The sequence below is a fragment of the Bos mutus genome, chromosome 5 (genome assembly GCF_027580195.1).
Source record: "Bos mutus isolate GX-2022 chromosome 5, NWIPB_WYAK_1.1, whole genome shotgun sequence".
NCBI lineage: Eukaryota > Metazoa > Chordata > Mammalia > Artiodactyla > Bovidae > Bos > Bos mutus.
In genome coordinates this window covers 40,133,022-40,153,721 of record NC_091621.1, presented here as the reverse complement: position 1 = coordinate 40,153,721, position 20,700 = coordinate 40,133,022, and the positions used below count along the sequence as shown (strand labels likewise).

The following is a 20,700-nucleotide window of genomic DNA, read 5'->3' as shown; positions in this document are numbered from 1 at the left end:
CCCAGGGTCTGACTGGCCCCATTGGCCCCCCTGGCCCAGCCGGAGCCAACGGTGAGAAGGTGAGTCATGGACCCCTTTCTTCACTCTGCCCCCATCAGATCTCCTTCTCACCTCCTACCAAAGACTGCTCTCTCTCCTCCCCTCGATCAACAGCTGTCACCCTCCTCCTCTCCAACTGCTGTAAGGAGTGAGGGTGGGGGCCTTCTTAGCAGCAGAGTCCTGGCGGTGCGCGCCATTGAGGGAAGCAGAGGGGTGGGGCACGGGTGTCTTTCTCGATGCCCTGAGGAGGATGCAGGTGTGGCTGAAGCAATGAGAAAACAGGCTTTGGGTCGCTGGGGAGACCGGAGCCCCCACCTGCCGTCAGGGCTGCTTCCTGGGTGCACTTTGCTCTGGAGGGGCCCCCTCTGAACCCACACCCCTCATCTCTGGCTTTTGTCCCCACCCCCCTCCCCAACCTTAGGGAGAAGTTGGACCCCCTGGTCCTGCTGGAACTGCTGGTGCTCGAGGTGCCCCGGTGAGTATCTGCCCGGAGCCTGGCCCTGCAGGGGTGTGGCTCCCTCCCTGCAGTTCGGGCCTGGGGATGGGAGGAGAGATGAGAAATGAAAGGGAGAAGGGACGCACCCCTGTCCATGATGTGATCATGGTGGAGGGCCTTCAGGTCCCCAGACCCTCTGGCCACAGGAGGCCTTCTGGCCTGGCTCGGTTTGTTTAGGATGGAGCTCCCTGACCCCTTTTCTCGGGGGTTACTGTGCAGTAGGCTGGGCCAGGGTGGGCTCTGGGCCCCCAGGAGGAGCTGAACGGGCAGGCAGCTGAGCCTCCGTGCCCCTTTCCTCACAGGGTGAACGTGGAGAGACAGGCCCCCCTGGACCTGCTGGATTCGCCGGTCCCCCTGTGAGTATCTCTGTCCACCTCCCTGCCACACCTTCTACTCTGGTCAGCTTGCGGGGGAAGGAGGAGAGGAGGGAGGGACAGGGCTTAAAGAGGAGGGGAATGGCTCCTTTCCCTCCACACCAGTGTGACAGTCCCAACCTCAGAGCAGGCGCTCAGACCCGGGGTGGACACACACACACACAGTCTCCGGCCCTTTGGGAGGAGCTGTTCCCCCCACTCACTGGCTTCCTCCTTCCCGAGCCAGGGTGCTGATGGCCAGCCTGGTGCCAAAGGTGAACAAGGAGAAGCCGGCCAGAAAGGTGACGCTGGTGCCCCCGGTCCTCAGGGCCCCTCTGGAGCTCCTGGGCCTCAGGTGGGTAAAACTGAGCTCCCCTGGGAGCTGACCCCACAGGACAGGGAGGCTGGGCGCAGGGGGAGGGGCCTGGGCAGGCCAAGGGCGGCGGGGCGGCCTGGGGAGGCTGCAGGAAGGAGGAGTTTGTACTCAGGGATGAAGGTTCAAGGAGCTACGCTACCCTGGCTTTTGTTGTCACGGGTGTGGGTGCGTGATGGGGGCTGGGGGAGGGAACGCAGGTACCGCTTGTGGCTCAGGACAGAGCAGCCAGCCTCCTGGGAGACCCTGGTTGGGCTCTGAGGACGCCTAATGGGCTTCTCCTCCCAAGGTCTACTGGAACATGAGTCTTCTATTGGTCGGGGTAGCAGGCCCGCCTGTGATAGCTTCCCAGGCTGGGATGTTCATGCTGACAAAGCTCCATCTTTGTGGTCCCGGCTCTCAGGAGTCTGTGGTCAGGACGACTGGGCCTCACTGTCTCCCTCTTCCTCCTCAGGGTCCTACTGGTGTGACCGGTCCTAAAGGAGCCCGAGGTGCTCAAGGGCCCCCGGTGAGTGAGGCAGGAGGAGCGTGGTAGCTTCTCTCACACCCATCCTGGCCTCACAGAGGCTGCACCCCACCTCCTTCCTTCTCACCCACTTTTGCCCCCACCCATCCCATAGCCATGTGGGAGAGAGGACGCCCCTAAAGTCTGAATGCCCCAGTCCAATCCTCCCCTGCAGAGGCAGCAAGAGGCAGTGGCCACACCCCAGGGGCCCTGTCTCCCTCTCTAAATCCCCTGGCTACTCTGCAGCCCCTTGCCCTTTTCCACTCCAGCCTGTGAGACCACCCCCCCACCTTTGATTCTGGGGCCTCCTGAGGGTCCAAAGTGCTGAGTCTCCCCTCTCCTCACATAGGGAGCCACCGGATTCCCCGGAGCAGCTGGCCGCGTCGGACCCCCAGGCTCCAATGTGAGTGCCACCCCGGCTGGTTTCTACCTTACCCCTAGCAGGAGGCACAGGCAGGGGTCACAGAGTCTGGCCCAACCCCATGCACATCTTGTGCCCAGGCCCACACCTGGGAGGAGCAGTTAACTGACCGTGGAGACCTGTTCTCCGCGTGGACAGCTGGAAGCAGGGGCTGTGCCCTTTTGCTGGCCATGGGCTTCTGGCTCTGCTTCACCGTGGACACGCATTTCTTGAACACACTGTGCTTTATGAGATGGTCTGCATCTTGCCCTTGGGGAGCTCACAGCAGAGGGAGGAGAGACGATAAGTCAGCGGGCTCACCAACGCTGTTAAGTGCAGGGCGGTGGGCACAGAGGCTTAGGGCTGGGGGGATCGAGATTGGAGCAGTTCCTTGAGGATGGGTGGCGGGAGAGAGGCCACAGGGAAGGACGCAGGAGAGTCGGAACAGGGAGAATGTGCAGCGGCTGGGGAAGCCAGGCTGGCTGTCCAGAGCTCACGCGGAGCGAAGATGAAAGAGGTGGACCAAGGGGGCCAAGCTGCCCTTACTGTGGAGGAAGCCCCCAGAGGGTTGTGGCAGCCTGGAGGGACGGGGAAGGGTGAGAGAAATTCTCACTTCCTGTGTTTTGCTTCTCCTAGGGCAACCCTGGACCCCCTGGTCCTCCTGGTCCTTCTGGAAAAGATGGTCCTAAAGGTGCTCGAGGCGACAGTGGGCCCCCTGGCCGAGCTGGTGACCCTGGCCTCCAAGGTCCTGCTGGACCCCCTGGCGAGAAGGGAGAGCCTGGAGATGATGGTCCTTCTGTAAGTCCCACCCCAGGGCCAAGGTCCCTGAGGAAGGGGTGCAAAGGGCATGGGCTCCCAGAGCCTAGAGTTGGGGGGAACAAGGGCTGTGGGGCTGCCGGGAGCAGGGGTGCTGCAGAAAGTGCCCTGCAGGGCAGGAGAAGCACTGACCTGACCCCCACAGTGGGCAGCTGGCCGCAGCACAGACGGGCGGCGGCTGCGTGTCACTTCTCAAGTTCTCACCTCCTTCCTCTCCCCGCTCAGGGTCCCGATGGTCCTCCAGGTCCTCAGGGTCTGGCTGGTCAGAGGGGCATCGTTGGTCTGCCTGGACAGCGTGGTGAGCGAGGATTCCCCGGCCTCCCCGGCCCCTCGGTAAGTGGGGACGCCCCTTCCTCCTGGCTAGCCGGCCCAGCCTGGCTCAGGTGGAGGGTCTTCACTGGCTGTCCTCGGTGGCCCAGCCACCTGCTCCGCACCCTTGGAACTGACCCACGGTCAGCCGTCTTCCCGGAAGGGCTGAGAGGGACCTTGGAGCGCACACTCACCCTCCTTGTCGCTGCCCCCAGGGTGAGCCTGGCAAGCAGGGAGCCCCTGGAGCATCTGGAGACCGAGGTCCCCCTGGCCCTGTGGGTCCTCCTGGCCTGACTGGTCCTGCTGGTGAGCCTGGACGTGAGGTGAGCAGTGGGTCTCACTGTGGGGACAGGGGAGCCCTGGAGGAGGTGGGTGACAGGGCAGGCCAAGCCCAAGTGCCCAGATGCGATGGGAGGGTCGTGATGGGAGAGAGAAGGCCAGGGAGACTAAGAGCTGGGTGCACGGAAGGGCGGCAGGAAGAAGCTAGCTGGGAAAGCCTTGGCTGGACAGGGGTGGGGGCAGCTCTGATGGCGTCTGCTCCCCTTTGCACAGGGAAGCCCCGGTGCTGACGGCCCCCCTGGCAGAGATGGCGCAGCTGGAGTCAAAGTGAGTGTCTCGTGCGGTGGGGTGGGAAGGACACTTCATCGGCCTGGCAGGGTCAGGGTCAGAGCCACATCCCTCCTTGCCTCCTCTGGAAATTCCTCTCTGAGCCTGGGACCTCTCTCCTGACAGGGTGACCGTGGAGAGACCGGTGCCGTGGGTGCTCCTGGAGCCCCCGGGCCCCCTGGCTCTCCTGGCCCCGCTGGCCCAATTGGCAAGCAGGGAGACCGAGGAGAAGCTGTGAGTACCTTGATTCAGTAAAAGCCATGGTGCAGGAGGGTGGCCGGGTGGGCAGGGAGCTCCTCTCCACCTCCCGCCCTCCCCTGCCCCAGGCCCTGGGAACAACCCTGGGTCTGGGTTGTGAAGCAGCTGCCTCGGTGCCCAGCCCGTGGGCAGATGCAGCAGTGGGCCATCCCTGCCTCGACTGCTCTCTGACGCTGCCCGCCACTTACCCCACAGGGCGCACAAGGTCCCATGGGACCTGCAGGACCTGCTGGAGCCCGGGGAATGCCAGTGAGTATCTGAGTGCCCTGTGCTGGGTCCTGACGGGCAGGCTCGGGGTTGGGGGGGTGTCCGCAGGGACCTGGGGCTCCTTGGCTCAGGTGAAGCCGGCAGAGGGCTCTTGCTCTGGGCTGAGCTGACCCAACCTGTGTCTGTGTGTCTCGTTCCCAGGGCCCTCAAGGCCCCCGAGGTGACAAAGGAGAAACTGGAGAGGCTGGCGAGAGGGGACTGAAGGGACACCGTGGCTTCACTGGTCTGCAGGGTCTGCCCGGCCCCCCTGTGAGTGCTGCTATCTGTGCTTGGCTCCCCAGGGCCTCCCTCTCTGCAGGGACCCCTTGAGTTTCCCAGGCTGCTGAAGCGACTTGGGATGATCCTAAGAAATGTCCAGGCCTGGACCGCCTCCAGGTTGGAGGGAGGAGCACGTGGAAGGGCCATGGGGCTGGGGGTCGGGGAGCAGATACATGTCCCAGCCAGCTCCCAATGTATATACCTATTCGCGAAGGCCTCCCAGCCTGGGGCCTGTCTGTGCTGACCTCTGACCTTGGCCTCTTCCTTCCGCACAGGGTCCTTCTGGAGACCAGGGTGCTTCCGGTCCTGCAGGTCCTTCCGGCCCCAGAGTGAGTGAGAGGGAGTGAGCCCTCCCTAGGGGTGGGGCCAGGGCTCTGGGCAGGTGTCTGAGGAGGAGGGGAGTGTGGCTACTCCCGGGGAAGCCTTGGCCTCAGGGGGCCTCACTGGGCAGTGGAGGTGGGACCAGCTTGGTGAGAATGTGGCCAGAGAAGAACCTGAGACCCCAGGATGAATATACGAGTGGCTCTCGGCTGTCAAATAGCCCCCCTGGGAACAAGGGTTTACAGAGAGGCTTGTAGAAGGGTAGGAAAGCTGTGAGGCCACCCTGCTGGTTCTTGGCCACACACGGGCCAGCGTGGGGTTCCGTGACTGAGAAGTGAGGAAAATCGGAAACAGTGCGGCTAGTGCTAGGAGGGCCCCTCCCCAACACCAGCTCCTCCCCAACCTTCCCTTTGCTGATGCTCTTTCCTCACCGCCTGCCTCTCTCCTGGCCTGCAGGGTCCTCCTGGTCCCGTCGGTCCCTCTGGCAAAGATGGTGCTAACGGAATCCCTGGCCCCATTGGACCTCCTGGGCCCCGTGGACGTTCCGGCGAGACTGGCCCTGCTGTGAGTGTGCAGACCCCGGCCTGCTGCGTGGGGCCTTTCCAGCACCGGGAGGCTGGAGCTTTCTGACGCTAGGGGCTTCTTTCGGGGTGTCCGCCTGCAGCTAATGTGACAGCACCCTTTATCCTGGGAGCCCCCAGAGGTTCAGAGGGTCCACGGGAAACCGAAGAGAGGGGCTAATGAAAGAATAAGGCGCATTCTGTGGTTTTCTTGGTCCTGTCCCATTGCACGTACACCCACATTCCCAACCTCATGGGACTGGGAAAAAGACATTCTATTGATGGTACATTCTAGAAGGTGCGGATGGACACAGGAAGGGCGGCATCCCTGTCATTCCTGGCTGATTTCTCTGTTTCCTGCTGCAGGGTCCTCCTGGAAACCCTGGACCCCCTGGCCCTCCTGGCCCCCCCGGCCCTGGCATCGACATGTCCGCCTTTGCTGGCCTTGGCCAGAGAGAGAAGGGCCCCGATCCTCTGCAGTACATGCGGGCCGACGAGGCAGCCGGCAACCTGAGACAGCATGATGCCGAGGTGGACGCCACACTCAAGTCCCTCAACAACCAGATCGAGAGCCTCCGCAGCCCCGAGGGCTCCCGCAAGAACCCAGCTCGCACCTGCCGAGACCTGAAACTCTGCCACCCTGAGTGGAAGAGCGGTGAGGACCCCCACCACAGAGAGCAGGCAGTCAGCCCCCTGGGCCCAGCCCCGCTCAGAACACAGGAGCAGAGTCCGACCTGGAAGGGTCTAGCATGGGTGTCCCCCTGCACCCCACATCTCACAGCAGAGAAACTGCAGCCTTGGCCCTGTCCTGCCGTGACCACACGGCGGAAGTGACGTCAGGCTCAAGTTCCATGCACAGGCTGGCCCGAAGCCTGCTCTTCTGCTCGCACCCCTGTTTAGCCTGGATGTTCCCCTCGCCCGCTCCCTCCTTCTCCCCTCCCTTTGGCTGCATGTGGCCCTCACACCCTGCTCCTCTCCCGCTGGGTGTCCCTATAGGCCTGTCAGTCACTCCAGGCAGGCCTGGCCCTCTCGGGGGCGTGGGTCTGTGCCTGTCTGAGCCCCGATGGGGTGTTGCCTCCCCGCTGCAGGAGACTACTGGATCGACCCCAACCAGGGCTGCACCCTGGATGCCATGAAGGTTTTCTGCAACATGGAGACTGGCGAGACCTGCGTCTACCCCAACCCAGCCAGCGTCCCCAAGAAGAACTGGTGGAGCAGCAAGAGCAAGGACAAGAAACACATCTGGTTTGGAGAAACCATCAACGGTGGCTTCCACGTGAGTCCCCCGCTTGCTCTAGGCCATGGGCGGCGCCTCAGAACCTCCCTCTGCTTTCTTCTGGGGAGTTTTCAGCACCTTGCTCACATTCCCACCAGTTCTGGGTGAGGGAGGGGGCTTAAGAGGAAGGAGGGAGGAGAGATAGGATTTTTTCCCCCTCATTTAGAGGTGGAGGTGGAGGAAGAGGTCCTCGGAGGCCTGCTCCATCCACTTCCTGGAAGCAGAAATGTCTTCCCAGTGACCCCTCCCCAACCACCATCAGCTGCTCCTCCCCCGTCCACTGTCAGCCCCCATCCCCGGGCCTCATGCCGCTGCTCTGCATCCTCACAGTTCAGCTATGGAGATGACAACCTGGCTCCCAACACCGCCAACGTCCAGATGACCTTCCTGCGCCTGCTGTCCACCGAGGGCTCTCAGAACATCACCTACCACTGCAAGAACAGCATTGCCTACCTGGACGAAGCTGCTGGCAACCTCAAGAAGGCTCTGCTCATCCAGGGCTCCAACGACGTGGAGATCCGGGCTGAGGGCAACAGCAGGTTCACATATACCGTTCTGAAGGATGGCTGCACGGTGAGTTCGGCAGGCTGGGCCACCAAAGAGAGAGAGAGAGACCTTCCTGGGGCTCAGGGCTCAGGCTGGAGCAGGCTGAGGGCTGGCCCACAGCGGGGTCATGGTCCTAAAGGGGCACACGTGTAAGGAGCTGTGCAGGGACGACACACCAGCGACAGCTGGGGGAGGGGAGCTTGTCGGTTCTGTCTCCTCCCCTCCCTCGGCTCAGTGTGTCCAGTGACTTGTAGGAACAGTCATGCATAGTGTGGGGGCCTCTGCCCTTGCAGGTGGGGTGCTCATGTAGGGGATGGGAAGGAGAAGGGTGGGGGGCGGGGGAGGCCCTGCTGCTGAGAACTAGAGTCTGGAGTCGAGGTGGAGGTCAATCCAAAAGAGAACTAGAGCCCCCCAGGGTGTTCTGCGCTTGGTGTTCTGTGATGCTTGGCTTTCCTGATCACAAGGCATCCACTGACTCTCCTCTTGCTCTCCCCTAGAAACACACCGGTAAGTGGGGCAAGACTATGATCGAGTACCGGTCACAGAAGACCTCCCGTCTGCCCATCATTGACATTGCACCCATGGACATAGGAGGGCCCGAGCAGGAATTCGGTGTGGACATAGGGCCTGTCTGCTTCTTGTAAAAACCCGAACCCAGAACCAACACAATCCATTGCAAACCCAAAGGACCCAAGTACTTTCCAATCCCAGTCACTCTAGGACTCTGCACTGAATGGCTGACCTGACCTGACGCCCATTCATCCCACCCTCTCACAGTTCGGACTTTGCTCCCCTCTCTAAGAGACCTGAACTGGGCAGACTGCAAAATCAAATCTCGGTGTTCTATTTATTTATTGTCTTCCTGTAAGACCTTTGGGTCAAGGCAGAGACAGGAAACTAACTGGAGTGAGTCAAACGCCCCCTGAGTGACTACCCCCCAGCCCAGGCAAGAGGCCCCCTGCAGGTGCCGGGCGCAGGGACTGTGTGTGTCCTACACAATGGTGCTATTCTGTGTCAAACACCTCTGTATTTTTTAAAACGTCAATTGATATTAAAAACAAAAAAATTATTGGAAAGTACATACTGGCTTGTGCTTTGTGCTTTATTCTTTATTTTCCACGAGTCCTGGATTCTGTGGGCAGGACAAAACGGCTGTCCTCAGGCCTTCTCTTGACTGAAGCCACACTGCCTGGTCTAGCCACCTCACACAAACTTGCCTTTTTGTAGCCCCTGGCACCGAGTGGAGCCCAGGGGTGAACAAGAAACAGAGACCCAAGGTTTGGGAAGGGAGGCCCGAGGCGGAGGTGGGGGGGTGTTGTTCTTGAGCATAAACCCAGGCACACCTCCAGGGCAGATTAGTGCAAGAGGAGAGATGCGCTCTGAGCTCAGATGGGGATTGTGGGGGACGGGCTGCATCCTGCTACTGGGGAGAGATCAGAGATGCTCCATGGGAGGAGGGGGTGCACGATGTGGGGAGAGGAGTAAATCCACAGAGGCCCATGATAAGTGCACATAATCAGACAATCTTGCTGACCTACTTATCTGTCTTTCCCTAAGACTTTAGTTCAAAGAGAAGTGTTAGGGCTAAACTCTCACCCCTTATTCCTTTTTCCTGGCCCCTATTCTTCACTTCCTGGGCTGGCACTTGAAGCTTCCACAGATGTCTTAACTGTGGGCTTATGAATGGACAGCCTTCCACTTCTTGCTTTTCAGATTTGTGTATGTGGGGCAAAAAATGAAGTGGACACCTTTTCCACTAGAGGGGGCTGGTGGATGACAAACTAAAAGAGTACAATACAAACAGAATTAGAAGAGCTCTCTCATAATTTAAATAACACTTCTAAATACCAAAAGAGCTAATGGGGGCAGTGTGGAGAGGTGCACAGGTGCTTATGAAAACTTCCTCAGACCACAGGTGGAGCTGATAGTTGAGTTTGGTTCCAACCTGTCAGCCACACTCAAAGCCCATCCCGCCCCTTGGCTCACTTCACTGGCCATGGTGGAGTGGCTACTTACTCTACAATGGCTCAGTAGATCCGACCATCAGCTCAGACCCTGGTAAGAGGAGTCCCATGTGCACCAGGATATCAAGCTGATCTCTCGCAGCCCACCCATTTCCCGGGGACCCAGTTAAAACCTAGATAAAACGGCAACTGCTGCATAGGTAACTGATGAATGGCCCAGAAGGGGAGAGAAGCAGCAGGACAGAAAGCCCTGCATCTGTGGTCAGATCAAAGCCACCCTGGGTGGCAGTGCTGCAATGCAGTATAACCGCCGCCTTGTCTTAAACGGGGCCAGAGGCTTGCCACCGATTCCCATGACCCCTGATGCCCCCAGGAAAGGCAGGTCTCTCCAGGCACAATAACCTCTGATAACATTTTGACCCCAGCAGGACTGGGTGGACAGACCTGGCTGACTAGCTGTAGTCCTCAGTCAGGTTACTGTCCCTTTCTGGAGCTTCCTCATCTCTAACAAAGTGTCCAGCTTCAAAGGGCTTTAGTTTTTGGCACTGCGTGGAACCCAGGAGACTGACTCCAGTGAAGACTTACTCAAGAGCCAGGGTTCATCACAGACAGACTTCTAAAATAGTTTCCTCTTCTAAAGAAGAGAAGAAACAGAATGAAACTCGAGGTGGTGAAGAGTCTTACTTTAAAAGGCAAAGAATTAGGATTATTTTTGCCCAGAGAAATATTTAGGACCCCTAGATTCATGTAGAACTTTTACAAACAGACTGATTCTTTCAACAATTTGTTTCACATCTGGGGCTAGAAACCCTAGCAGGACAGTTGACTTAGAGGTCTCAGGGATCCTACTTTGGGGTAACTAGTGTTGCAGAACAGATAGTGGAGGTATACTGTAGCCTGTAAGGGACCTGGTATTGTTGGCATATAATTGTAAATAGTGTTCTTGTGGTTTGGGACCTAATCAAACCTATAAGCGTTTGCATAGCAAAGGAAACCATAAACAAAACAAAAAGACAACTTATGGACTGAGAGAAAATACTTGCAAATGATGAAACTGACAAGGGCTTAAGTTCCAAAATACACAAACAGCTCATACAATTAAATAACAACAAAAAACAACCCAACTGGAAAAATAGGCAAAAGACCTAAATAGACACTTCTCCAAAGAAGACATACATGTGGCCAATAAACACATGAAAAGGTACTAAACATCATATTAGAGAAATATAAATCAAAACTACAAAGAGGTACCACCTCACAGTGGTCAGAATGGCCACCATTAATCAACAAGTCTACAAATAATCAATGTGGAAGAGGGTGTGGAGCAAAGGGAACCCTCCTACACTGTTGGTGGGAATGTAAATTGGTATAGCCACTATGGAAGACATTATGCAAGTTCTTCAAAAAACATGGAAATAGAGTAGCCATGTGATCCAGCAATCCCACTCCTGGGCAAACGGCCAGACGAAACTGTAACTCCAAAAGACACATGCACCCCTGTGTTCACAGCAGCATTATTCACAGCAGCCAAGACATGGAAACGACCTACACGCGCACCAACAGATCAATGGATAAAGAAGGTGTGCGTGTATATATCTGTGTGTGTGTGTGTGTGTGTATATAGCTCACACGGAATACATGGTGATATTACTCAGCCATAAAAAAGAACAAAATCATGCCATTTGCAGCAACACGGAGGGACCCAGAAATTAAATGAAGTCAGTCACAAAGACAAATACCATATATCACTTATATGTGGAGTCTAACGTACAACACAAAAGAACATACTTACAAAACAGAAGACAAGACTCACAGACGTAGAAAACAGACTTGCTGCTGACAAGGAGGAGGGAAGGAGGGGGAAGGAGCAATTGGATTAGGTGCAAACAATTATATACAGGATGGATAAACAATAAGGTTCTATGGCATAGCACAGGGAACTAAAGTCAATATCCTGTGGTAAAACATAATGTGAAAGAATATGAAAAAGAATATATATATATATATATATATGTATATATATGTATAACTGAATCACTTTGCTGCACAGCAGAAATTAACACAAATAGTAAATCAACTATATTTTAACAAAATTTTAAAAAGAAATGCATTCCTCCCAAGTCTCAATCCAGTATAAAGGTGATGGCAATGACAGCTGAGCCAACCACTTCCTCTATTTTGGCGTTGCTGAGAGCAAATTCTACATGCATTTGTTTAAGTATTAACAGAGAGCATGACCCATCTACTCAGAGCATCCTACAGTGCAGGATGGGATACTGAGGATATAAACAGACATGACAGTTTATAGCGTCATTCAGTTCAGTTCAGTTCAGTCGCTCAGTCGTGTCCAACTCTTTGCGACCCCATGAATCACAGCATGCCAGGCCTCCCTGTCCATCACCAACTCCCAGAGTTCACTCAAACTCATATCCATCGAGTCGGTGATGCCATCCAGCCATCTCATCCTCTGTCATTCCCTTTTCCTCCTGCCCCCAATCCCTCCCAGCATCAGAGTCTTTTCCAATGAGTTAACTCTTCGCATCAGGTGGCCAAAGTACTGGAGTTTCAGCTTTAGCATCAGTCCTTCCAATGAACACCCAGGACTGATCTCCTTCAGAATGGACTGGTTGGATCTCCTTGCAGTCCAAGGGACTCTCAAGAGTCTTCTCCAACACCACAGCTCAAAAGCATCAATTCTTCGGCGCTCAGCTTTCTGCACAGTCCAACTCTAGCATCCATACATGACCACTGGAAAAACCATAGCCTTGACTAGTCGGACCTTTGTTGGCAAAGTAATGTCTCTGCTTTTCAATATGCTATAACTTTTCTTCCAAGGAGTAAGTGTCTTTTAATTTCATGGCTGCAGTCACCATCTGCAGTGATTTTGGAGCCCAAAAAGATAAAGTCTGACAGTTTCCACTGTTTCCCCATCTACTTCCCATGAAGTGATGGGACCAGATGCTATGATCTTTGTTTTCTGAATGCTGAGCTTTAGGCCAACTTTTTCACTCTCCTCTTTCACTTTCATCAAGAGGCTTTTTAGTTCCTCTTCACTTTCTGCCATAAGGGTGGTGTTATCTGCATATCAGACTTATTCCTTTATGTTTAAAAATGTAACTGCTCTCATTTGAATATTATACCTGCATTTAAAGACAATGTTGAGGTGCAAGAAATGCTACTGAGGCACACAGTCACAAAATGTTACTCAAAACTGAAGTACCAATAGGAGTAGCTTTTTGAGAATCACATGAAAAATATGCTGGAGGCTGTTTGGAAAATGGAAAAAGAAAAAATGAAGCAATATGAACATCTTCAAGTATTTAGGGCATGTTCTCAAAACTGGTGCACTTGTGCCTCCATACAAATCATGTTTCATCATTTACACAGAGAACAGTCATCACCATCATGTACATACAGACCGTTAAAGGATTCAGGTTAACAGGGAAACTCAGCTTTTGGGTTACACAGTCATGGTCAGAATCAGCCAGCCAGCCAGGAAATTTAGCCTCAGTCTGAAGACTCAGTAATACTGAAAATCAAGCTACGGGAATGGGGGCAAAAAAAACAGACCCCCAGCCACCACCTACTGCTGTTAGGTATTTCCTGAAGCACCAGAGCACGTGAAGGAGCCGGAACCTATCTTAGCGGAGCTCTGAAATCAACTACTCAAGCTTCCCCCAGATGCCCTGCCATCCTGGGGCTGGAGCCTGCTCTGCAGTGGCCAAGAGCGTGGAGACGTTCAAGACACTTGCAACTTCACACCACGACCTCTTAATCAGCAAGCTACTCCTCCTCAGACGGTAAAGAATCTGCCTGCAGAGCAGGAGACCCAGGTTCGATCCCTGGGTTGGAAGATCCTCTGGAGAAGGAAATGGCAACCACTCCAGTATTCTTGCCTGGAGAATCCCATGGACAGAGGAGCCTGGTGGGGGATGGTCCATGGGGTCGCAAAGAGTGGGACACGACTGAGCGACTAACACTGCTACTGCTATTCCTCCTCAGAGCAGCAGCTTCTCATTTCCCAGGTGCTACTGCGCTACCTCTCCAAACCTGCAGGGGGCACTAAAACAGCACTAACACAGCCTGTCATCACCAGAGGCCGACCAACAAGAGTGAGGCTTCCCTGGCAGGAGGCTGCTTTTCCTTCCCATCAGGGCTTCTCTTCCCTTCCCATCCTGTGCTGATCCACCGCGCAGGCAACTGTTCTACGGTCCCCTAGAGGTGCCCACTTGAGACATCCAGGAAATCAGAGGAGACACAGATCAATCAAAAGCAGGGTTTATTTTTTTTTTTTTACCAAATTCCCCAATCCATGTTCCAGCCAATGGATGGAGGGTAAATTACACCCCACATAGACTCTTAGTAAAAACAATTTTAACTTTCTACAGAAAAAAAAAAAAAAAAGTTGTTTTTCTTTTTTTAAATAAAGTTCCTAGGCATTTGGAAACATGAAAAACTTTCACATGTTGAATGTTGTGTGCTTTCTTCAATGTATTCAAATGCTCCCTCCCTGCTGCTGCTTCTGTGAGGAGGCCCTTCTGCAGCTACACTGACAGCCCTAATTCTGTAACATTGTATCATCTGATAACCTAGAACCCTGGTAGGATTTCAATGTATCACACCACCCCTGCCCCCAAACAGCTGAAAAGATCTCAGTCAAACTCATCAAACCTTCTTCGAGTGCCTACTATTTGCTTGGTGTCGGCTAGGTGCTAGGCAGTGATCCTGCTGGTTCTGAGAAAGGTCACTGGTGCTAGGGAAGGACTTTTCCTCCCAAGTGGCTGGGGATTGAGAGAACCAATTTCTCCTCTGGTTCTACCACTTGGGGCAGGTACAGGGCTCAGGTCCTGGGAAGAGAAGCTGTGTCTCTTCTGACAGGTGCTGCCATGGAAGAACCGAGAGCAGTTTCTAAACTGCTGTGGAATTTACTCCACAATCCACATAGTGATGTGTCTCCAAGGAGCTCTGGGTCACGTGGCCAATGTAGGAAATCTTCACCGAAGTTCTAGGGAAAAGAAAACTGAGGAGAATTAATTCTGTTTCTGAGATAAATTAAGTAAGAGAGATTGCCCAAATAAATTCTTGCAAGCTCAGGCGATAACACACAGGTCTCAGACGCATGTCTTCATGGTTACACAACCAGGAAGTCAGAGGATCTTTTCATATCCCCAGAGACACTGTGCCCTGAGATGACCTTCTAAATAAGTGGTTCTCAGCTGGGGACATTTTTACCCCACAGGGAACTTCTGGCAGTGTCTAGACATCTGGGGTTGTTACAGCTGAGCGGGGGAGGAGGTAAGCCCCTCGCAGGTAAGGGCCGGGGATGCTGTCAAGCATCCTACAATGCACAGAAAGGCCCCTCACAACAAAGAACTGTCTGGCCCAAAATGTCAACAGTGCCAAGGCTAAAAAACCCTGCTCTAAACCCTCATATTTCAAATGTCTGCAGCAGACTCTTGTCACTTGCAAATTTAATTGTCATGGTTCTAAAAATAACCCTACAGATCCATGACATGTGGTAATTTGTGTGGTTAGAAAGTAAGTCTGGCTGGATGCCCTGGGCTTAGGCCTTGAGAAAGCTTTTCCCGTCTTTACTAGTCCCATGAGGATTCCAAAGCGCTCACACAACTGGACCCCGTTTCATGGAGAAAATTCTGTATCTAACTGCTTCCTTTGAGTCTGGTGCCTGGTGACCGGGACTTGGACACCGCATCTCAAGGACAGCAAGGCTCTGCCGTGACTGTGCCTAATGTGCATCCAGCATATCCTCTTTGCCTTGTGGGTCCCACAGGCTCTCGCGAGCAAGGCTGGCCAGCTCACGTGGCCTGCCAGTCCAGTCCCTGGGCACAAGGAAATGAGCAACATACCGAACGAAGACCACTACGTTGTGCACTCCAATATAGGGTAGCGTGCAGAAGAAGCTGCCAAACAACAGAGGGATGGTCAGTTCAGGTGAGTCAGCAGGAATGCTGAGGTGCCCTGTCAAACTGAGGAGCACTCAGCCCCATCTGGGTGCTTCCCTTACCCCACACCCGCCCTCCTGGCCCAAGCACTGTCCCGGTTCACTGGTTCCAGGTCCCCACAGGGTCTTTCCATCCTCCCACATCACTATCTTCTTGGTTTTTGTTTTGTTTTGTGTTTAATGCCCATCACAAAATGCTCGAGTTTGGAAATGTTTCTAGTGGCCTAATGTTCTCTTTTCAGAAATCTGAGCACTTGAGTCACATATCAAATACCATATCCTTCCAAAAAATCTCAAGATAGCAAACCCACAGGCTAAAAGGCTGAAACTTTAGGCAGGACCAGCTCCCCTCAATTGAGCTCAACTCTGAACCCCTTTCATCCCATAAAATGCACACATATAGAGAACACTGTCCTTACTACACATAGGAATATGGTCCTCCCATCTCGGCCTTCGCAGTAAAATTCACCTGAAAACAAGACACCAGAGTCAGTCTGTGGCCAGGCAAGCTTGACACAGAACAGTTCTATTACTAGCAACCCAAGAACCTGAGAGGATTCTTCTATCACATATAAAATATTTCCCCCATGTTGTCACTAATCCTAAGACCATGAGCCTCTAACAAAACTTCCCACCTCCTCCCTTTTGAGAGGTCAATGGGCCCCAGATTATCCTAAGGCCTCTTCTTGATTGTTGGTGAACTGTTTTCTCCTACAAATTCTTGCTTCCGTAACACTTAATTCTTAGCTGATTTTCTCCCCTAATATTTCATAATTACAGAGCTTGTCAGCTCTTCCTCATTGGCTAGTTCCTACCAGTAGAAATGAGGAGAGGGAGAGGAAAGGAGCGAGGCCACGGCGTTTCACAGCCCAGTGGGGCCAGGCTCCTAAAGGCAGGCATACCAAGTGCTCGCTCCGAGGCGGAATGAGGGAGATGTTAGTCGTCGTGTATGACCCAACCACGGTGTTCATGTACTGAACCTCGCTGGACAGGCTGGTCACCGCCACGGAGTAGAAGTTGGAGTTTCTAATTTTCAGGGTGGCCTGCATCAGTGCAAGTGAGTAAACACGGTAAGTGTCCTGGGTACAAGACTTGCAGGTGCACGACCCAGGAAGGGCGGCCCTCATCTTACCGTGATGGCGAGGATGACAAGGGACCTCTGCTCATCAAATGTGACTTTCACCACTTTGATGCCATCGTCATCCACGAGGACTGAATGTGGAAACAGGAAGAAAACCACCAAACCAGACGCCAGGAGGCAGAGCAGGATAGAGAGGAGGACATACTGCTTCCTGCAAATGACAAAGCATACAACCAAGCCAGGGATTCAGATACCAAGGTCCAATAAGTCGAGATAAAACGCAAAACCAGGAATGAGGAAGGGAGAAACAAGCAAGTGCACAGGGCCAGGAATCGCAAACCAAGCAAGAAGGTGTAGAGCGGGAGAAGCCTTTCAAAGCCCTCTGAATGCTGTCTGCAATCTGGGAAAAGAAGCTGATGAGAGGAGCTGTGTGGACACAAACATCTCTTCCCCTGCCAGGACACCCTCTTCTGCAATTCCTCCCAATTCAGCTCCTTCGCTTGAGCCTCGGCCCTCAGAGTGTTTCTAGCTTCACGTTTCCTTCCCCAGATTGCGAGGAGGGCAGACACATCTTGCTTAAGCAAAAAGTATTAAAGGAAGTGGGGAATTTTACAAGAACAGATAACCATTTCAAAAAGCGAACTGGCATTCATACACAGAAAAAAGGACTAGGGACGGCTGTAGGCATTAACAGGCGAGACTCAGATGACTCACGTTCTCTGAGGACGCAACCGCTGATCGCTGTGAGGGATCAAAGCCACCAACTCATTAACTTGCTCTAGAAAAGAAACAATTGACAATCTTGGTAAAATAAATCCCACGTGTGACAGTACTTTCCTTCACATACACAGGAGCCTGCCACAACATATACTTGTCCGGGATTATTTGTTTCCAAGATACCAGTTTGGGTCTCACGAACAAGAGACAAATAAATCTGTAGCGAGTGCTACAAATTGCAAGACGTCTACCAGTGCTACCAGAGCTCTGACATGGAAGCTGAGAAATCTAGGATCTGGGGACTCCCCTGATGGCTCAGTGACTTAGACTGGGTGCTCCCAATGCAGGGGGCCTGGGTTCTGTCCCTGGTCAGGGAACGAGGTTCCACATGCCACAATTAAAGATGCTGCAGGCCGCAACTGAGACCCAGAGCAACCAAACAAATAAATATTAAGAAGAAGAAATCTCGGACCTTGTTCGGACTTTACTGCATGGCCTTGAGCTGAGGCATGGTTACGAACCGCTGCCTGGCCTTAGGTAAGTCATTACCTCTCTAGGCCACTGTGTCCTCATCTATACTATGAAGGCTTTGGATTGAATGATTTCTCTGGTTTTTATCAGCTTTAAACCTCTGTGACCCTCCATCTAAACTGCTAAGACTTTTTGAGAGCCAACTTAGTGATAGATAATTCTGTACCCAATCCAGGCTCCAGTCCTGGGCATGTTTTTCTCCCCTGACTTGATTTTTTTTTTTTTTTTTTAGACCTTAGGTTGTTAATGATTCACTATCTGCTTCCTTGAATAGAAGCTTCCAAGATGGTGTCTGCTCCTCCTCCCTCACAAAGCCATGCCAGGCCCTGAGTGTCAGCAGTGAAGAAATGTACGTCAAACTGCAGAATGTAGAGCAAATCACGTGTTCCAACCCAAGAAAACAACAAATAGAAGAGTGAAAGTGAAGAAAAGTAAGGCTATCAGATATCAGGAAACCCAGAGAAGCTGGGGAACCTGCCCAAGTTATCAATCCAGCTGAGCTGGCTCCTGCTCAGGGCATGGTCTGTGACCGTGGTACTGCTGCAAGGAAAAAAGTTCAGTCTGGGAGAAAGGAGAAGTTTTGTGGGTATCCTGGCATTCTCCTTGGGGAATCATCTTTTACCATGATCACCAAAGACTCACCTGGAATGTAGCCTGTCCCCTGACACGTGAGACAGGTAATGCTATCTCGCCCGGTGAATTCCACATAGGGGAACTGAGCAATAGCCTCCTGCTGCTCCCGTTCGGCCAGAGAATCCTCAGTGTCATCTGCTTTCCTTCTCTTGCTGAAAGGCCGGTGAGCATAGGTGGAATGACGGGACCCCATGGCCAGGATGTGCGCCTTGTGTCATGTCCTAGGATGCAAAGAGGCAAGTGAGTGTGTGTTACTGGCTGTGCATTTCTATGAGAAAAGTGTAACACAAAAATGACCAAATTCCCCTCCCGAGTGTGATCCCCAACACCTGCACAATTTCTACCAGGCCCCTCATTTTCTACCACGGCTCCCTAACCCACCACCGACTCTCGACACACGGCCTGAGGGAACAGGGGCCGCATTCGCCTGTCTGCCCAGCTCCTCATCGCCCTGGGAATCGGGGCACCCCAGCTCCCACAAGGTCCAGGCTCACCCCTCCTGTCTGCTACTTGCAAACTCTGTGTCCTTCTAGAAAAAAAACCTTCCCGGACAAACAACAAGCCCCAAATTAACAACAGGCCTCAGACAGTCCCCACTCTCTTCCGCCCCCAGCTCCAGGAGGCGGGCTCAGTTCACGCCCCTTGTCAAAAAGCGCGCTCCGAGCCCACCAGAGTCGCCCAGGCGGGAGCGAACGCCGAAGACCCCAGACCTGCAGGACACGAACTCCCGGCAGCTCCTCTCCGGGCCGGAACCCCCTGCCACCCGCCGGATACTGCGGGTTTACCTGCCTCTCGAGTGTTTAGAACTGCACGCACTCGGTGCGCATGCACTCGGTGCGCAAGCCGGCTCGGGGACGCCGGGGTGAGCGCGCGTGCGCCCTTCGCAGCCCAGCTGGCGGCGCCGATAGGGGGCAGCAGAGAGAGGAGAGCGGGGCGGGGCGGGGAGCAGCGCCTCTCGGGGCTTGAAGCTGGCGGACCAGTGGAGATGCTCCGCGGTCCCCCAGAAACACGGGGAAAGGTTCCAGTGAAGGTTCCCGATGAGGAGGGAGGCGGAAAGCGCTGGCAGCCAAAACCATTCTCAGCTAGTCTTTGAGTACAGGAGTTGTGAAGATGCTGAGAGTAGAAAGATGCATCACAGAACCTGCCCTCAACCTGCTTCAGGGCGTCCCCAGCCCTAAAGACAGACAGACAGACAGACAGACAGACAGACACACACACACACACACACACACACACACACCATGCGCATGAGGGGTTAGAGGACACTTTTTAAAGGGCGAGTTTCTCTGTACAGACTGCCTGATTGAGCTTCACCTGCCGCAGAAGCAGACATTGCTGCTGCTGCTGCTAAGCCGCTTCAGTCGTGTCCGACTCTGGCGACCCCATAGACAGCAGCCCACCACGCTCCTCTGTCCCTGGGATTCTCCAGGCAAGAATACTGGAGTGGGTTGCCATTTCCTTCTCTGAAGCAGACGTTAACCACATGAAATTATAAAGATGATGCTGGGGAGAGGAGAGCTTCTGAACTGGGGACGTGCCCTGCAATGGGGAGTGAAAATAGCGACCTGTGAGCCCCGTGCCACCTCCACCCCTCTAGCCTCCTTCTCTTGTGAGGAAGGCTGATGTCCCTGCTGCTCTCTAGCCACCTGCCAACTGCTGGTCACAGTCAGCCCACAGAACACTTAGAGTGAGAAATGTTAAAGAAGAAAACTGAGGGACACACTGAAGACAGTTAGGCAGACTTTATTCAAGGGGGGATGCAGTGACAGGTGTAGGACTGCTGCTACCAACGGGGTCTTGCCGTGGGGCAGAGAGATTGGCCTCAAGTCTCAATACAGCAGGGCAAGTGGGAACCTAGAGCCAAGAAGCAGGTGAGGGTCAGTGGATGGAAAATTACTAAGCGACAGCATCATGAGTAAGGGGAATCCTGGACAAACAGACCGAACAGGATTCTTGCTGAAGACAGGCCATGGTGATTAGACATCACCTGGGGGTTGGAGGAGGACAAGGAATCCAATCAGATTCCGATGATCATCCGAAGATGATCCGATTTTGAGGGCCTGGGATTCCTGCTAAGGTGATTTATCAGATGGTGGTGGTTTAGTCGCTAAGTCGTGTCTGACTCTTGCAACCCCATGGACTGTAGCCTGCTAGGCTCCTCTGTCCATGGGATTCTCCAGGCAAGAGTACTGGAGTGGGTTGCCATTTCCTTCTGCAGAGGATCTTCCTAACCCGGGAATTGAACCCATGTCTTCTGCATTTCAGGCAGATTCTTAACTGACTGAGCTATGAAGGAAGCCCTGATTTATCAGGGTTCATGTTAAAACTGGATTTTATAATAAGTGCACAGATGGACCTGGAAAAGATTCAGGAACCTGACTAAAGTTTGGTCAAGCAAAGATTATTTGTCAGAAGCAACAAGGAGCCAT

At 53.6% G+C, this 20,700-nt stretch overlaps 2 protein-coding genes across 4 annotated transcripts in view; one reads left to right on the top strand and one right to left on the bottom strand.

Moving 5' to 3' along the window:
- COL2A1 (collagen type II alpha 1 chain) overlaps positions 1-8,418 on the top strand; it is a 30,134-nt gene extending 21,716 nt beyond the window's left edge. Inside the window, exons 36-54 of the mRNA XM_070369970.1 lie at positions 6-59; positions 461-514; positions 838-891; positions 1,136-1,243; positions 1,716-1,769; positions 2,116-2,169; positions 2,803-2,964; positions 3,208-3,315; positions 3,507-3,614; positions 3,844-3,897; positions 4,024-4,131; positions 4,351-4,404; positions 4,564-4,671; positions 4,956-5,009; positions 5,458-5,565; positions 5,928-6,216; positions 6,650-6,837; positions 7,168-7,410; positions 7,881-8,418. Of these exons, the coding sequence (XP_070226071.1) occupies positions 6-59; positions 461-514; positions 838-891; positions 1,136-1,243; positions 1,716-1,769; positions 2,116-2,169; positions 2,803-2,964; positions 3,208-3,315; positions 3,507-3,614; positions 3,844-3,897; positions 4,024-4,131; positions 4,351-4,404; positions 4,564-4,671; positions 4,956-5,009; positions 5,458-5,565; positions 5,928-6,216; positions 6,650-6,837; positions 7,168-7,410; positions 7,881-8,027 (2,109 nt within the window). The 3' untranslated portion in view covers positions 8,028-8,418. The remainder of the gene's footprint in view (positions 1-5; positions 60-460; positions 515-837; positions 892-1,135; positions 1,244-1,715; positions 1,770-2,115; positions 2,170-2,802; positions 2,965-3,207; positions 3,316-3,506; positions 3,615-3,843; positions 3,898-4,023; positions 4,132-4,350; positions 4,405-4,563; positions 4,672-4,955; positions 5,010-5,457; positions 5,566-5,927; positions 6,217-6,649; positions 6,838-7,167; positions 7,411-7,880) is intronic.
- Positions 8,419-13,609: 5,191 nt separating this feature from the next.
- TMEM106C (transmembrane protein 106C) lies at positions 13,610-19,148 on the bottom strand. Of its 3 annotated transcripts, none has more exons than XM_070369968.1 (8): positions 19,061-19,148; positions 18,281-18,492; positions 17,105-17,168; positions 16,442-16,601; positions 16,212-16,352; positions 15,729-15,778; positions 15,215-15,268; positions 13,610-14,352 (listed from the first exon to the last, which is right to left on the bottom strand). In XM_070369968.1, the coding sequence occupies exons 2-8, from the start codon at positions 18,462-18,464 to the stop codon at positions 14,256-14,258; spliced, it is 750 nt and encodes a 249-aa protein (XP_070226069.1). In that variant the 5' UTR covers positions 18,465-18,492; positions 19,061-19,148; the 3' UTR covers positions 13,610-14,255. The 3 variants fall into 3 exon arrangements, with proteins under 3 accessions (XP_070226069.1, XP_005905521.1, XP_070226070.1); XM_005905459.2 differs by having other exon boundaries at positions 18,982-19,129; XM_070369969.1 differs by having other exon boundaries at positions 19,057-19,078.
- Positions 19,149-20,700: the final 1,552 nt, after the last annotated feature.